The sequence below is a fragment of the Petaurus breviceps genome, unplaced genomic scaffold, assembly GCF_028583685.1.
Source record: "Petaurus breviceps papuanus isolate PSGF00001 unplaced genomic scaffold, PetGlider_PUasm1.0 131, whole genome shotgun sequence".
NCBI classification, from domain to species: domain Eukaryota; kingdom Metazoa; phylum Chordata; class Mammalia; order Diprotodontia; family Petauridae; genus Petaurus; species Petaurus breviceps.
The window spans coordinates 1,983,546-2,001,864 of NW_027185674.1; the positions used below are offsets into that span (position 1 = coordinate 1,983,546).

The 18,319-nt window shown below is 40.4% G+C and overlaps 2 protein-coding genes across 2 annotated transcripts in view; one reads left to right on the plus strand and one right to left on the minus strand.

Moving 5' to 3' along the window:
• RPL17 (ribosomal protein L17) overlaps positions 1-18,319 on the plus strand; it is a 312,553-nt gene that overhangs the window by 193,274 nt on the left and 100,960 nt on the right. The gene's annotated exons all lie outside the window — the stretch shown is intronic.
• Positions 5,782-18,319, minus strand: part of LIPG (lipase G, endothelial type) — a 34,292-nt gene continuing 21,754 nt past the window's right edge. Inside the window, exons 8-10 of the mRNA XM_069104376.1 lie at positions 14,312-14,530; positions 12,345-12,449; positions 5,782-10,262 (exon numbers count right to left, since the gene is read on the minus strand). Of these exons, the coding sequence (XP_068960477.1) occupies positions 10,241-10,262; positions 12,345-12,449; positions 14,312-14,530 (346 nt within the window). The 3' untranslated portion in view covers positions 5,782-10,240. The remainder of the gene's footprint in view (positions 10,263-12,344; positions 12,450-14,311; positions 14,531-18,319) is intronic.

The following is an 18,319-nucleotide window of genomic DNA, read 5'->3' on the forward strand; positions in this document are numbered from 1 at the left end:
AGGAAGGAAGGAAGGAAGGAAGGAAGGAAGGAAGGAAGGAAGGAAAGAAATTATCATTTATTGGGGGATATGATACACAAATACCATAATACACAAGATCATGGTAGCATAGCTTTAGAGCTGAAGGATCCTTAGAAATGCTCCAGTCCAACCCTTTCATTTTACAGACAGATAATTTCAAATGAGAAAGGCCTCCAGTACAGAGTGAACCCTATGACAAAATGTAAGAATGAGAAGCTCGCTTCCCAACACAGCCCATGTCACTTTTGCACAGCTCTAACCATTAGCAAGTTTTTCCTCATGTAGGTTGAAACCCGCCTCTCTGCACTTTCTACCCATCGCCCCTAATTCCGCTCTCTGGGGACCAAACAAAGCACTAGTCAACATTACAGATTTCCAAATGTCTGCTTCCAACCTTCTTTTTGCCAGTCTAAGCACCTCTAGCAACTTCTGCTATAGCCTTGCCACCAGTTCACTCACCATCTTGTTGACCTCCCTTGCATGCTCCCAAGTTTTCCAATGTCATTCCTAAAATTCAACACTCAAAACTAAAAATAACTCTCTAGGTATGCCCTGACCAGGGCAATAGGACTATAACCTTCCTTGTTCAAGACACTGTGTTGCCATCAATATAAGCAGCACTTGCAATGAATCAGCATGGCATTGATAGTGGACTGCCCTTAGTGTCAGGAAGACCCAAGGGTAAGTTCTGTCCCCATTATAGACTAGCTAGGGGACTATGAGCAAGTCACTTAACTTCTCAGTGTCCCAGCAGCTCCCTAAAATAAGTTGATCTGCAACACATGAGAAATCACAGTTATGGAACACTTCTCCTCTCCCCCCCCCCCCAAAAAAAAAAACATAAGCCTTTTTGGCTGCCATGTCTCATCATTGAGTCACACTGACCTTGGAGTCCACTGGGGGAAAAAATCCAGCTCTTTTTCATCTGAATATGCTGTCCAGCCACATGTTTCTAATCTTGTACTTGCAATGCTGATATTCTGAGCCCAAGTGTTCCCCTAATAAATTTCATTTTATTAGATTTGACCTCTCTTTCTACCCTTTCAAGATCCTTTTGGATTCCAGTGTGTTCACTATCCCTTCTAGATTTGTATCAACTAGTTTTAAAATGTTTTCAAAGAGAAAGTAAGTCATAACCCCTTTAAGAGAGAATTTCTCTCAGCAGAAAACCTAGTTATGAATCACCTAGTTTGGTTTAAAAAGGAACTCAAAATATACAAAAAAAAAAAATGAAAAAGAAGGCGATTTCAAAGAAAGGGGACTTACCACTATCATGGATAAGCTAGTTAGATGGCTAATGTGGAAATATATGTTTTGCACATCTGTAAACGCATAATGGCTTTCATATTTCTTGTCTTCTTGATGGATGGAGGAAAGAATGGAGAGAGGGAGAAAAGATGGAACTGAAAATAAAAGTTAAATTTAAAACAAAAAAAGATGAGATAAAGTAACTTTTTTTTTCCCTGAATGAGGAAAAACTGCCATTCAATTCAATATACAAATGTTTATTAAAACCCAAATGAACATAAAGTACCATGTTATACGTTGGGAATGGGGAGGATTCACAGTTTAGATAAGACATGCCCTCTGCTCTCATAGAAATTATCATTCATTGAAGGATATGATACACACATACCATAATACACAAGATCATGGTAGCATAGCTTTAGAGCTGAAGGGTCCAGTCTAATCCTTTCATGTTACAGACAGATAATTTCAAATAAGAAAGGCCTCCAGTATACTGAGTGAACCCTATGACAAAATGTATTTGAGGACATGAATAAGAGTGACGCAGATGGGCACTCATGGATGGATTTCAATCTGCATATTTGGAGGAAATTCTCAAGTTGATGAGCATCCATTTAAGTATTTTAATAAGTTCAGGTAAACCCAGTGTGAGACTTAGAAGGGAAAAGGTTATTGCCACCTGGTGAGGAGGATTAGTGAGGATTTGGGGGAGGGAATGATATTTGAGGAAGCTTTAATGATGGAGATTACATCAGAAGATGGAGAGAATGGGAAAATTGCATGCTGGGTAGAAAACATAAGGCCTACATGGCAGGTGGTAAGTAATTATAATTGAGTAGCCAAGAAAGGAGAGGGAAGAGAAAAAGAAAAGGTAAAGATTTCTAAATGAAAGATGATGTAAAATGCAGTGCCTCTGACAGAAATAGTGAAATCAAAAGAAAGAACAAGTTTTGGGAAAGGAAATCAATTTGGGTTTAAATTTCCAACTAAGTCCTGATTCGTGTGAATAATGAATCCCAGGAAGTGATTGGACTATTCAAAAATCCCACTACTTGAAGTTATACATAAATGTAAAATATGGTCATTGATTCCAGCCCAGTAGAAATAGGCAACGAAATTTTTTAAAATTGGTATCAGTTTATTAATACAATATAATAGCAAAGAAGAAAAAGAATTTCTGACACAAATTTATGACAAAGCAACAATTATAGAAAACAAAATTTTAAAAATTAAACAATTACTAAATAAATATTAGCCTGCATAAATGATATGATGCAAATGTCATTAATGTCATTAAAATCTTTTAGCAGCATAGCCTGAACAGTCTTCTCTTTCTTTAAATCTTCATATATACTCTAGTGGGTACAGAGAGATTAATCCTCATCTCAGCAAATTTGCACGCTCACATTCTCACATGATGAACCTGGATAGTTGGATGACCTGGGGCGTTACCTAAAATCAGTAATGCATTAAACCCAATATTGTTGTACTTGCAATATTTTTCAATATGAAGGTAAGAATAGCTTGAAAACTAGACTCTGAAAACAACTTTAGTCACCCACGCTTTCTTGTTTGACTGCCAAAGAACAGAAGATTGATGACTGTAGCAACTCAGAGCTTGCCAGCTGATAAAGAAGTTTTGAGGTAGTTAGATGGCTCAGTGGATAGAGTTCTGGGCCTGCACTGAGGAAGATCTGAATTCAAATTCTACCTCAGCCATTGACTAGCTGTATGACCCTGGGTAAGTCACTTAATGTTTGCTTTAATCCATTGGAGAAGGAAATGACAAAACCACTCTAGTATCTTTGCCAAGAAAACCCCATAAGTAGTATTGGCGTGCAATGTTCCATGGGCTCACAAAGAGTTGGACATGACTGAACAAAAAAGAGCATCGGTTTTTATGTAAAATCTGTGTCTGTAGTACCTCCCAAAGAAAGTGTTGGCCAGTCCATAGATCCTTTAAATTCTGGTTGAGTGTTTGTTTCTTAGAAATGTAAGTTCTAGGGGTGGCTAGGTGGTGTAGTGAGTAGAGCACCAGCCCTGAAATTGGGAGGACCTGAGTTCAAATACAACCTCAGGCACTTACCACACACACGAAAACTAGCCGTGTGACCTTGGGCAAGTTACTTAACCCCAATTGCCCTCCAAAAAGCAAAAAAAAAAAAAAAAGTAAGCTCTAGAAGGCATCCTTTCCCAAAATAAGCCTATTTCATCCCCATTAAAAATTTCTTAAATTATTTTCTTCAAAACGTCAAGACATTTAGCTGCCATGCCCACATCTGTGCTCGGCCATCTCCTCTGCACCCACCACCTCTCTAGTAGTCTTAACACTATGCAACTAGATTTTATTTTGGGAGTTATTTTCTTTTTGTTTGTTTTTTTGGAGGGGGGAAGGTAGGGCATTTGGGTTTAAGTGACTTGCCCAAGGTCACACAGCTAGTAAGTGTGTCAAGTGTCTGAGGTCGCATTTGAACTCAGATACTCCTGACTCCAGGCCTGGTGCTCTATTCACTGTGCTACCTAACCACCCCAAATTTGATTTTTTTAAGCAAACAAGCCAACACTTGCAATAAAAGTTTCTTCACTGTATACTTCATTTACATTTTCTTTTACTTTCTTAAATAAACTTGAAATTTTTGTCCTGCTAAGAGGAATGCATTTTTAAATGCAATTTCAATCCATACATCTAAAAAGACACTCCATTTCTATCATTGTAATGCACCTTTATTCCTTGTAATTGTTTGAAGATCTCCAAAGGTGGATGAGACTGTGCCTTTGTCTCTTATTCATCCTTCATGTTTTATCTTATTCCATACAATGAATTTAGGTACTCCAACATCTCATATTTTAGAGTTGCTGTGACCATGTTCATGTTATTCAATTATATCAAATTTTTGTTCTAATGTAATAGCAAGCCCCTTTTTGGGGGGATCTGGTAGTGTTTCCATCTGAAGAATTCTTCCTTTTGTCCATTTTCTTCGGGCTCTTTTTAAAAAAATGAACAGTTTTAAATTGTGTTAATTTGGCAATATCATGTGTACACAGCAGCACAACACATCCATGCAAGATAGTGGGTCAGAGCAGACTGACATCACAGCAGTGTGTTAAAACCTTCAATTACTTTACATGTGTCACTTACAAATTCAAATTTGGCTCCCCTTAAATGTGACATGATTTAACAATTTGCACTAAATCAAACTTCACCTTATTCAAAGTTACATTCATCTCAACCTAGCTACACGTTGAGTTCCAAGTATTAGTAAAATAACTAGGTTGCGTTCTTATTGCTGTTGGCTAGTCATTCAGTTGTGTACAACTTTTCATGACACTGTGGATCACAGCAGGTCAATACCATCCGTGGGGTTCTCTTGGCAAGAATCCGAGAGAGAGGTTTGCCATTTCCTTTTCCAGTGGATTAAGGCAAACAAGGTTAAGTGACTTGATCAGGGTCACACAGTTAGTAGTTACCTGAGACTGAATTTAAACTCAGGTCTTCCTGATTCTAGGCCCAGTGCTCTATCCACTAAACCATGTTGGAGATCTTATATACAGTTATCCCTTCCACATCAGTGTGCTTAGGAGTGCAGATCCCCACAATCTGGAAAGTTTGTGTAAAATTTTTTGGCCCTCTCTTCATACCAGAGAAGAAGTCAGAATTATTATGGTATTGTGAGGGATAATTTGCAGTGAAGTTTCTCCATTCTGAAAAATCAAATCTAGAGTGGCTTCAGCATCCACTAGGCCTAAGTTTAGAGGTCACCTGACCTTGCAGGAATCTGGGACTTAGAGCAATGGAGACCCTACCCAGTGCTACCTCAGCACAAGATATGCCAAATAAGGACAGAAGCGCTTTCTCAAACATTGGGTACATTGGGTGATTTACTGTTTCCTTGTTCCAGTATTTGAGGTAGATTGCCGTGCTTAGATTGTACACCTAACTTCCAGCCAATGGAAGAAAAGGGTCAGGAGAGGGGTGGGGGAGAATTCGACCTTAGGGCTTTATAACTTTGCTATTTCCTTTTGTAAATTGCTTCTCCTCCCTGACCATTTGTCAGGAGGGTGGCCCTTTCTTGAGATCTTATTAAACCATTCTTTTCTGCTTCCTACCTTGAGAAACCTCTGAGTTTTATTTAGGTAAGGATTTCTGTTGCACACAGTTTTTGGGGTGCACACAGTATTAAGAGATAAAATAGTTGATATTATACAATACTATACATGTATTTTATGCATTTCTGAATTTCTAAATTTTTCTGTCATGCTGACCTTTGCCTTTCATCTGCAGTTTTCTCAAAACTCAAAAATTCTCATTTAATTTCTTATGCTGACCCCCAATATATTGAAACCATGATGGAGAAAGTCACAATGTAGAAGGGATAACTGTAGTTTAAACTATAGGAAGGAATGAGATTGCCAAGAAAAAGGTAGCAGAGAGTTGATTGGCAAGATAGAGGTTCAGTGACATACACATTTCACACACAAGTAATATGTGATGTGATGTGACGTGATATGATATGTGTGTATGTATATGCACCTTTAATTATAGTTATTGTTACAAGAGAATGCCTGGACACATAGAAGGGAAAAATCATCAGAAGTTCAGAAGACATAAACAAGCAGGTCAATGTTTGTATTACAGTATTAAACGTATTGTATGCATAAAAAGCCCACAAGCCCACACAATGTTCATTTTCATACACAGTCCTCTTTTCTGTTCTTTGTATAAGTTGACGCCTATCAGGTTTATTTTTTTTAAAGAAAGAAAATTTAATTTAGGAAAAAAAGAAAAAGAAAATAGCATTGAGAGTGTTTAAGGATCATAATGACTGAGGATTAGTTCAAGCAAATTGCTGTCCTACACAGAAGGAATTGAAGATTGGATTGAGTGGAAAGGGGTGGGGGGGATCATCTTAGCTCCAGGGGTACTGTAGGGGACCCGGCAAACCTAAGAAGAATGTCCCAGCAGGAGATTTAGAGCAGCAGGAAGGCCCTGGGGAGCTTGGGAAGGAGGCACTGAAAAGTGAGTGAGGCTTGCAAAAAGGATCATCAGAGGGGGCCCAAAACAAATTGTATTTCAAAATTTTGACTCCAGGACAAAACAAACTCAATTTGTGGCATGTTTTGTTGTTTGTTTTGTTTTGTTTTTTTGAGCAGGGAAGGCAAGGCATTTGGGGTTAAGTGATTTGCCCAAGATCACACAGCTAAAAAGTGTCTGAAGCCAGATTTGAATTCAGGTCCTTCTGACTCCAAAGCTGGTGCTCTATTCACTGCACCACCTAGTTGCACCCCAAATTGTTAAAAAAAAAATGGGTGACATCCCCCAGTTTAAGGGCCTCCTTGGAAAGAGATCCTTCCTCGTTTGGTTACTTTTAGGGTCCAAAAACCTTGTCAAGTCCTTCTTTATATCTAACCTAAGTTTCCCATATGGAAAATTCAAGCCTTTGTCCTTATGTTCTGTCTCCAGAGAAAGTACCTTATTTCTGCATATAATCATTCCATCCTGTTTTTTCATTCCAAAAATTGGTTTATATAACCTTTCATTGAGTAATCACCACATGGTATAATTCTTTTTTTTTTTTGCTTTTTGGAGAGGGGAAGGTAGGACAATTGGGGTTAAGTGACTTGCTCAAGGTCACAAGGCTAGTAAGTGTTAAGTGTCTGAGACCAGATTTGAACTCAGGTCTTTCTGATTCCAGGGCCAGTGCTCTATTCGCTGCCACCTAGCCGCCCTCACATGGTATAATTCTGTTCCTCAAGCTGCATAAGAGGTAAACAGAACAGCAATATATTCACCAAAGGCATATGGATACACATTTGTCTCTCACATATTGCAAGGCATGAGCCTAGAATTCTCAGCCCAAGCTGATTGTCAGTATTCAATTTTAACATATATTCATGAGTATTCTGTGTATCTTAATCTTGTACCAAAGATAGTTTAGTAATAAATGATTTTTCAGTTTCACCAGCACAAATTTTTTAAAGCTTAACATAATGGTGACATTCTACATTTTTGTGAAAATTTTGACATAAAATCTGCAACAATTATGCAGTGGAATACTTTAAAAAGCAATAACTGGTTCATCCATGAATGAATTCATCAAAGAATATCATAATTCAAATACTTAAAAACAATTGTTATTAAATCACCCTTCATGGCAACTCACACTTCGGTGGAAGAACCATGATCCATTTCAGACTTTTAAAAAGAGAATTGCTAGACTTTTCAGAATCAAATAATGTTTTATTACCTGTAGGACTTTATATAAAAAAGTACCAAATATGTTAGTCCCAAAGCAATAACTAATTAACCCAAAACATCTATCTCTTCTTTGTACATTATATACATCTGAGAAATAAATAGTGTTCTAGGCAGCATACAAAACATCATTATATACAAATAAGGCTTTAAGCCAACTGCATAAATACATGGCCAGTGAGGATGCATTCCCTGGAAATCAACTTCAAACATTTCCATTACCCAAGCCCTACCAAGCAAGATGGACATCTTGGAATGCAAGCTTGACTTTGGTTAGAGAGCAGACACAAAACCTAACAAGAGAGAGACACACAAATTGGAAACCCAGCAAAAATGAAAAGTTGACTGAAAGGGGTCTCTAAAAAGCCTGTGCACTGAACAAAAACACACCTTTGGCATCATGCAGGGTAACCCACTGTCCTTTAGAAACCAGAGCCCAAAGAAAATATGTTCAATCCCATCCAGTACCTCTCCTCCTGTCTCTGTCTCTATGTGTCTCTCTCTGTCTCTCTCAGTCATCACACACACACACACACACACACACACACACACATACCTCCCCTTCCTTTTTGGAGATCAAAAAGCATCCCAGCCTCTTAACCATAGGTTATGATCTTCTGGTAACATATATAGGCTCTGAATTCAAGGTGACAATGGAAAAGAGCCCCTGCCCATCACATTTGGAGCATTTCAGGAGGGAAAGACTGCATAATTCCATCCCAAATCTTAACATTAAGGTATAGAGACAGAAGCCCTCAATGATGGGCCAGGATCTCTGGGTTATGAGACTGGTATCACCATCAAATAATATGAGATACCAACAACCTCTCTGAATCTTAGTTTCTTCATCTGTAAAATCGGCAAAATAGTATCTGCTCTCTCCAACTCTTGTAAGAATCAAAAAAGGTCACTTATGGAGTTGTTCTTTGAAAAGTTTAAAAATGGGGTGGCCAGGTGGTTCAGTGAGTAAGAGCGCCGGCCCTGGAGTCGGAAGACCCAGGATCGGTTCTGGCCTCAGACACTTAACACCCACACAAAATAACTGGCCGTGTAACCTTGAGCAAGTTACTTAACCCAATTGCTTTAAAAAAAAAAAAAAAGTTTAAAAATGATGAAGAAATATAAACTCTAAGATATCTTCTTTTTATTGTCTATCATATGGAAGTTTTTCTAGGAAATTCTGCACTGGAGAGGCACACCTGGAAATATAAAATCTTTGGAGGAAGGAGCCTCAAGTGCAAAGAAAGACCAAGATTTAAATAAGCCTTGGGGTGGCTAGGTGGCAGTGAATAGAGTAAGGGCCCTGGAGTCAGGAGGACTTGAGTTCAAATCCGACCTCTGACACTTAACCCAAAACTAGCCATGTGACCTTGGGTAAGTCACTTAACCCCAATTGCCCTACCTTACCCCCTCAAAAAAAAGCAAAAACAAGATTTAAATAAGCCTATCTGTAACTCCTGGATCCAAGTTTCCTTGACCTATGTTGACTTTTGCATATATAGACATGTTTAATAAATGCAGTATTTTCCATACCCCTGAATGATTAAAAAAAATTTGCTTTGAAATTTAACCAGCTGTATTTTCTAGTATAAAAAAAAAGGCCAGGGGCGGCTAGGTGGTGCAGTGAGTAAAGCGCTGGCCCTGGAGTCAGGAGGTCCTGAGTTTGGTTCCGGCCTCAGACACTTAACACCCACACAAAAAAAACTAGCCGTGTAACCTTGGGCAAGTTACTTAACCCCAATTGCCCTCCAAAAGGAAAAAAAAAAAAAGGCCAGCACCCTTGATGATGATTGGCATGTCAATACATTATTTGCCATAGGTCCTGTAAAGAGACAGCTTATGGCCTCCGGGATACATGCCTTATACATATTTGCATCTCATACAGCCACTGAATGCCAGAGCTAGACAGGGCTTTATTGATCATCTAATCTAACCCATTCTTTTCAGATGTGGAGACTGAGGCTCAGAGAAAGTGACTTCTTCAGTGTCATGCAACCAACAATTAGCAGTCAATAAACATCTGTTGGATAAACAACTGAATGATCCTTTGGACATTGCAAGAGCATGTGAGAAGAGAGACTGGACTTCTCAAACAGGGCGAATAGGGACAGTGCAACCAAAAGCTGCCCAGAACCCTTCAGCATCCCCTCTGCGTGGGATTCCTCCTCTATGTGGAAATACAGAACATTTCCCAGGTGTTCCATCATGTCAGAAAGACTTCTTTTCTGAAGTGACCCTTAGGGAAAAGACCACCAGCCAGAAAAACCTTGGGACATATGTGTGTGTGTGTGTGTGTGTGTGTGTGTGTGTGTCTTTTAGAGTGTCTCAATCCATTAAGGGTTAGTTCACATTGGCTGTTTCCCCTCAACTAAAAACACAGGCGGATATTCTCCAGGAACTTCACACCCGCACTGAAAAGCATACAGACATTAAGCTTGTAGACAGGACTGAGACTCAGCCTCCACTCGGGTCCACCGAATGTTTAGTCAGGGTTAGTACTAGCCTAAGGAGCAGTGGTAGTTGCAGTAATGGATGACTTCCCCTCCCACCTGCCATTACAGCAGGCGTGGGAGAAGGGGGCCTGAGCCCAGCCAGTCAGCTGCCCTCCTGGTAGCAGCCAGGAGGAGATCTTCCTCTCAGGGTAGATCTTCAGCAGTAACTTTCTCCCCAAAGTCGGATGGTAGTGGGTTCCTGGGGCTAGGATGTCCAAAAGGAGCCTTAGAGCAGATTTGTGATTGAACTGAAAAGAGAAAGCCCAGAAAGCTTGAGACAGTAACAAACACCGTGGCACTATTCATTCCTACAACAGGATGTACCATCTACCATATTCTACCATTCTCTGCTTAGCTCCCAGAATGCACCAGGTCACTAACATCCTTCTCTTCTCCCTTAATCTACAGGCATACATACTTAGACATGGACGAACAATAGACATACATACATACACATGCACAAGCAACACACAGGGTAACACCCCATCCACCAAGCCCACCTAGGCAGCCTGTTGCATCCACTCAGCCCTGTGAGGCAGGTAGGGTGAGTATCACCTCTTTTATTTTGGAGCTGAGGAGATATACACTCCAGGGAGGCTAAAGGGGACACAGCAAATTGTTGGTGAAGTGAAGTCTATCACAAAGGCCTTCTGATTCCTACCTCCTCATTCAGGGTTTTTTCTTCCACTTCCCAATACCTTCCCCATATCCATAGGGGAAAATATTTTCATAGATGTCTTCCCAGTTTTGTTTTTGAAGGGGAAGGGGCAAGTATTCAGAAATTATTATGAAAAAGACTTTAAGGTTATCCTTCAGGGAATCACCCCAAGTACACAAATAGGTGTTTATATTCAAAAAATATAAATATTTACTAGTAACTACACTATAGGAGAATAGAAAGAGCCCTGGAATGGCCATCATCAGGACAGTGGGTTATGGTACCTACTCTGCCACCAACAAATCTGCCCTATCCTCGGTTTCTTCCCTTGTAATGAGGGAGCTGATCTTCAAAGACCCTTCCAGATCTAACATTCTATGGTTTTTTGTTTTGCAAAGGAAGCTTAGAACTTTAGATTGTGTAGTTCATCTCTAAAGAGGATGGGGGGAGGGGGAGTGAGGGGTGGGGAATGAAGAACTAATATCAATTATAAGTATACATGAAAGAGAAAACGGATAACCTGGCCAGGCAGTCCCTAGGGCCATGATTTGCTAGTTCAAGGTTGCCACTTTAAAATCTTCACAACAGTGGCCACACACACACACATACACACACACTCACTCACTCCACTGAATATACCTTCCCAAAAAAATCTGGGGAGAGATCTATAAAAATATTTTCCCCTTGGGAGATGGGGACATAGTGGGAAGTAGAGGAAAGAAGTATGAAGAAAAGAGAAGACAGGCTCCAACTCAACTATGAAGTTAATTTGCCCTCTTGAGTGTGAATCTCCCTAATTATAAAATATAGTTATTTTATAATCGTATATTTATTAAATTATTATTTATTTTTATGAATTAATGGTTTTTTTTGTTCAATCATTTTCAGTCATCACTGACTCTTCATGACTTCATTTAAGGTATTTTTGGCAAAGATAATGGAGTGGCTTGCCTTTTCCCTCTCCAGCTCATTTTACAGATGAGGAAACAGAGGCAAACAAAGTTAATTGACTTGTCCAGGGTCACATAGCTAGTAATTATTTGAGGACAAATTTGCACTCAGGCCTTCCTGAGTCCAGGTTCTACAATCTATCCACTGCCTCACCTATCTGCCCCTGTTTATATATACTTAGTATTTATTTATATGAACATAATGTATTTATTAAGTTACTTCTATATAGTTTATTTAAAACTATAAAATAGAGATAGTGCTACTTACTCTACCTGCCCCACAGGGCAGGCTGCTTGAGGTCAAATAAAACAGTAAATGTAAAAGTACTTTTAAAATTACAAAACACAATGTGAATGGAAGAGGTTGTCATTATCATAACATAAATCATATTTGAAAGTAGGCTTAATCTTGTCTCTTAATTCCTTTTAGCTAGGCAATTTTTAACTAAAAGGAAAAAATCCCATGAGCATGATCCAGTGGAAAGAGAATTGGCTTTAGAGACAGAAGGCTAAATGCCAACTCTGATGTCAGCTGTGTGATCTAGGGCAGGCCAATGCATACGGGCTTTATTTGTCTCCGTGTCAGTCAATTGAGGGGCTTAGATTAGATGGCCTCTGAGGCTCATTCCAGATCCCAAGGACAGCATCATGTCCCAGAGACCTTATAGGAAAAACCCAAGGGACAAGGACAGCAGGAGGGACAGTAAGCAGAGCTACCATACCTGGTCTGATTTTTTATTCTCCAGCCATCTCGGCACTTGGTAAACCAGAGATCTTTGCCAGGAGAGATACTAGTTTGCTCCAGATCTTCAGCACAGAAAGTCATTCTGGATAAAAAAGAAGAAAAGCAGCTGTGACCAGAACGCAAGAATGTGCTGCCAGTAGCTAAGTAATAAGAAAGACAGCATCAGTAAGAGAGCATATACCAGGATTAGATGGACAAAGGAGGAAGGAGGAGAAAACAAAAAGAAAGGAAGAAAAAAGAGACACAGACAGCAACCTAATTAAACATTAACTATCCAACCACATGACTCTGAACTTCCTCTCTCTCTGGGTCTCAGTTTCCTCATCTGCAAAATGAGCAGGTTGAACTCAATAATCCTTCAGGTTCCTACTAGCTCTAAGCATCTAGAAATCTCTATTAACTTCCTCCCCCCAAAAAAGAGTATCTTTAATTCTCTATTGTATCAAAATTTTAAAAAGGTCAAGGTCTCTCACTGCATCCTGGGCCATCTCCGGTCTTCCTAAACTGTCTCTTGCCACTGGATCCAGGTGGCTCCAGAGGAGAAAGTGAGGCTGACGACTGCACACAGCCCTGCCTCACCTAAATCCAATTCACTCGCAAGTCAAGACATCAGCTTCCTGATGCCATTGGTCCTCTCCGAGAATAAAGGACAAGCAATAATTGCATCAAATGCCTAGTTTTAGAAACTTTTCCTGATGTGGCCCCATTTCTCACAACATTATCTTACATTTCAGTTTTCTCCAACATGTGCCCTTCCCTCTAGTGAGTCAAGGACCCTCATGGTTACATGAATAAATCATAGCATTCCTTTCTCTTCACTTTACAAAATGTTCCCTCTCCCTGGCACGCCTTCCTCTTGCCTCTTTGCCCATCCAAATCTTACACAATCTCTAAGATCACAATCTCTAAGACCGTGTTCTGATTCCTCCAAGAAGTCTTTCCTAACTTGCAGAACCCATGGATCCCTCTCTGCCCCCATCTCTCAGAGCATTTAGCGTCTGTGGATACAAACATTTGGGGGGGAGGTGGGGGGAAAGAAACACAGTAGGGAAAATACAAGAGCTTCCCTTAAACATAACACAGAAGGCATCCAAAGGTGGCTTTCAGCTCTCCTAATGTTTGCAAAGACCTCTCTAAAGCTCTGGAGAGTCAACCACAAAAAAGTTCTCCCCTCTTACGCAAGGCCTCCAAGATTCCCCCAGCCTTACACACACAGACATACACACACAACTGGTTTAAATTTTTTAAATGAGACTTCTCATTTGAGCAGTGCAGCAAAGCATTATGAGGTGTTATACAAGCGCCTGGCTCCTTCAAACCAGCCTGAGAGGAAAATGGCACCAGCTCCTGGGGAGGGGCTGCACAGCACCTGCTGGCCAGAAGCCGACGGAGCATTCTCCACCCATCTGACCCTGCCATTCCAGATGGAGCCTGACTGCCCTGTAAGTGGGCAATATCTTTCTGAAGCTGGAGTTGGGTATGCCGGTGATTGAAAATGAAACAACATCGCAACCCAGGACACTCAGGGGAAAAGTGATGCTTTTAAAATGAGATACTACTGGTGGGAAGCCATATCTATCCAAGACATCTTCCTGGAGCGAGCTGGGGATCCAACCATCAGCTTTGGCCCTTGGCACACAACAAACAGGTCTTTAGTTCGGGGCCAAGGCAGCAGTGAAATAGATGACCTCCCACATCCTGGGTTTTCAGAATTGCTGTAAGGACCCACCAACCTAAAAGCGACTGAAATCCCCACCCCAGGCTGGCAACGTTGCCTTGTTTCATAAAGCAAGCCCTTCCCCATAAGGGTATATTTTTTAATAATGGCTGTTTTACCTGGGGGTTGGAGAAGCTCATAAAAGGGAGGGGAAACAGGTTTGGAAAGAGTGAGGAAGACAAGAGACAGGAATGCTCTGACGGGAGGAAAGCCAGCTGCTGACTTACTTCTTCTGGGTTTCTCCAGATTTGACCCGGATACGCCTAATGTGAAGCTCCCTCACGGGATTGTTGGGCTTCGACAGATAGCTTCGCAGTTCTTTCCACAGGTTGTACCAGGATTGAGACGTGCCCTCCCAGGAGAGCCTGATCTTCAAGATATCTCCCATGTCTTCTTCCGTGTACACCAGAAAGGTGTTGGTGGCATTTAAGTCTATCTGCTCCACTCTATGGGGCAAGAGCAAAGATGTCTGTCTACAGGCCTCACTCGGTCCTAATTTTCCATCCCCTCTTCCCGCTGATTATAAGAAGATAATAGTAAAAACATCTGGTGTTCCCATAATGCTTTAAAAAAAAGTCTGCAAAATGTTTTAGATGTATTACCTCACTTAAGCCCTATGCTAATCTTGTGAAGGAATACAGATACAGGTGACTCCCATTTTTTACCACGGGGGAAACTGAGGCTCAGAGAGGTTAAGTGATTTGCCTGTGGTCACACAGCTTAAGGGCAAGGCTTTCACAGGCTTTCACAAATCCATGTCCAGTAATCTATCCACTATACTGTGCTGCCTTTCTAATACACATATCTTATCTGTAAAATGAGAAGGTTGGACCTGTTGATGTCCCAGCTCTTCTTAGATTCTGTAACTATGACAAAATCATAGCTAGGTGACACAGTGGATAGAGCACTGGGCCTGGAGTCAGGATGACCTGAGTTCAAATTTGGCTTCAGACATTTACTAGCTGTGTGACCCTAGGTAAGTCATTTGACCTCAGTCTGCCTCAGTTTCCTCAACCATAAAATGGGGATAATAATAGCACTTACCTCACAGGGTAAGTATAAAGAGCTTAGCACAGTGCCTAGCACATAGTAGACACTTCATAAATGCTTGTTTCCCCACCCCTCTTCCTGGATTTCAGTTTCTTCAATTGGAAAACAAAGAAATTGGACTAGAGGAGAGATTCTCTTTTTGTGTCATTGGACAACGTGATATTGGCGAAACCTATGGATCCCTTTGTCGAATAATGTTTTTGAATGTATAAAATAAAATACATGAAATTATAATAGGAACCAATTATACTGAAATACAGTTACCAAAATATTTTTAAATAACTTAATTCAATTGAAATGTAAGTTCCACTTGATTTCCCTTTCTTGCATTATAATCTTTTTTATATTTGCTACAAATTTATTATTATTTTAATTTTGAGAAATATAGTTATTGTATCTGAGGTTTCAAAAAACAGTGCAACATAAAACATAAAGATGGCATTGGCATTTCATCATCTGGTTTATTTGGACTACAGTACAACAAATAACATCAACTAATAAACATGTAAACCAGTTAATTGACCCCAGTCCAAGAGCTCCTAGACCAGATGATCTCTGAGGCTTCTCCCAAATCTCATAGTCTAAGAGCTTCTTCGAACCTCTTACCCTCCTGCCCCAACCCCCAACACCACGCAGGCCTTGAGTCCAGGAAATTTTCCTAGTGCTTCTTTGTCTCCCCCACAGGTTCTCCCCAACAAACACGTACTGAATAATGTACTCCTTGCCCCACCACCTAGCCATCACACCACCGGCAAGCATGATCTTCGTGGATTTCCCAAAGCCCTGGGTGTGACATAACCTGGTTCTGACTAGCTGATCCCCAAACCATGTTCACATTGCTGATTCATCACAGTCAGCCCACTCCCTGTTTCTGCCGGTGCTGAGTAATAGTTATGTATGGCACAAATTTGGGGCTGATGTTGCTATGAGAGAAAGTGAAAGCGATAGAGGAAAGACTCCTCACTGTTCAGGTGATGGGAAGAATGGCATGTCCTTGACAAGAATAGAATTGCTTCAAAGAGAAGTCAAAGAAGAGGCATGTGAAGAGACAGAAAGGAGCCCTACCACACGTCAGAAGGCAGAAGAAAGTGAAGAAAAGAGGGACCACAGAATATTTGGAGCCAAGTGATTTGCATAAGGTTATTCCCATAGTAGAGGAGCTAAATCTCGGGAAGCAGCAGCCTCTTCTACTCTAAGGAAAGGTGATATTGAACTACAGGTGCCATCGAGTGACAGAATGTCTAGTAATGGCCAGAAGAGTAGGTAAGTTCTGGGCCCAGTGGGTGATTCCAAGACGAGGGGTCCAAAAGCAGACAGATATCAACACGACATCAGAAAAGACCTTTTCTCGGGGCCTGTATCCAGGATCTGAGTCGTGTCTCTACCCATTCCAGGTGATTATTGATGGGGGATTGGGGGGACAGGGCACGGGCAGAAGGAGGAACAAACAATACCTCCAAAAGAGAGACAGATGGCATCATGAAAGATTATGAAGTCCCAGGCAAGAAACTGAAGACTTTTGAAAGAGAGGAAATAGTATCATCACTGCTCCTGGGTGAAAGTATGAGCCTCAAAAGAGAAAAGCTGAACTAGTTAAGGGGGTAGTAGGTGAAAGTTAAATTTGAATTTTTTATTTTTTTTTAATTCAACAAGTATTTATTGAGCACCTACTGTGCTCAATATACATATACATGTATACATATATATATATATATATATATATATATATATATATATAAAATACAACATAAAGACCAAAAATGTAGTGTCTGTTCTTGAAAACTACTAGGGTGATGATACATATACCAAAAAACTACAATACAATTTAGAATTTGATAAAACATATAGAGGAAGAGAGATTAAGGAGGGAAGTGGGGTAAGAAGCCATTAATACATCATGGGAAGAAAAAGACAAAGATTTCACTAGTCAAAGATGTGAAGGGAATATGATTCAGACATTCAAGGGGGATAGTGTGTCAAAATTTGAATTTATGAACCATGGTTTAAAATATCAGTTTGGAGGAAGGTTTCTAATGGAATGACCAAGATTACTGAAGTCTATGACCCTTCACTATTTAACATTTTTTACCAGTGACTTGGTAGAAGACATGAGTGCTTTGCTTATAAAATTTGCAGATAATTTCAGTCTGGGAGAGAGAACTAATATGTTGAGGGAGGGTATCAGGATCCTATGAATTTTCCAGAAATCTGAACAATAGACCATATCTAGTACACTTGGGTAAGAAAAATCAGGGCAAGTAGATGGTGCAGTAGATCGACTGCTGGACCTGGAGTTTGGAAGACTCATCTTCTTGAGCTCAAATCTGGCCTCAAACACTTACTTACTTTTTGCCTCAGTTTCCTCATCTGTAAAGCTAGAGGGGCGGGCAGGTGGCTCAGCGAGTAAGAGCACCGGCCCCAGTGTTGGGATGACCTAGAGAACGACTCCCAGGCTCAGACACTTAGCACCACACCCAGAAATAACTGGCCATGTAACCTTGGGCAAGTTACTTAACCCCAATTGCTTTTAAAAAAAAAATAAGCTAGAGAAGAAAATGGCAACCAATACAGGATGTTTATCAAGAAAACCCCAAATGGGGTCATGGAGAATCAGACATGACCAAAAACACCTGAACAACAGCAACAAGAAAAATCAAGAGCGTGGGGGATTGAGGATAGACCTGGGGACAGAGGAAAAAGACTGTGGTCACGCTGAGTCAGCAATGAGACAAGCTAGAGAGATCTTAGGTGCATGTAGAGTAGCACAGCATTCAGAAGGTGATCATACTGATTCTGCCCCTGTCCGAACACATCTGAAGTACTTTGTTCTCTACTGGGTGTCACATGTTAGGAAGGCCATAAAGAGCTGGAATGTATCCAGAAAAGGATAGAGGGTGATCTGATGATGAGGGGGCTAGAGACCATGCGACAGGAGAATTGATTAAAGGTGTTTTTAATCAATAGAAATGGCCTTAAAGAAGATAGATGCATTACCATGGCCTTTGCCTCTGTACCCTAAAGTCTATGGAATTTGTAAATGAAATCAACTATATGTGTTGTCTCCTCCATTAAAATCTAAGTTCCTTGAAGGCAATAACTGTCTCTACTTTATTTGTAGCACAGAGCTTTGTATATAAATAAATGCTTAATAAAGGCTTTTGCATTCATTCATTCCTGTTTAGCCT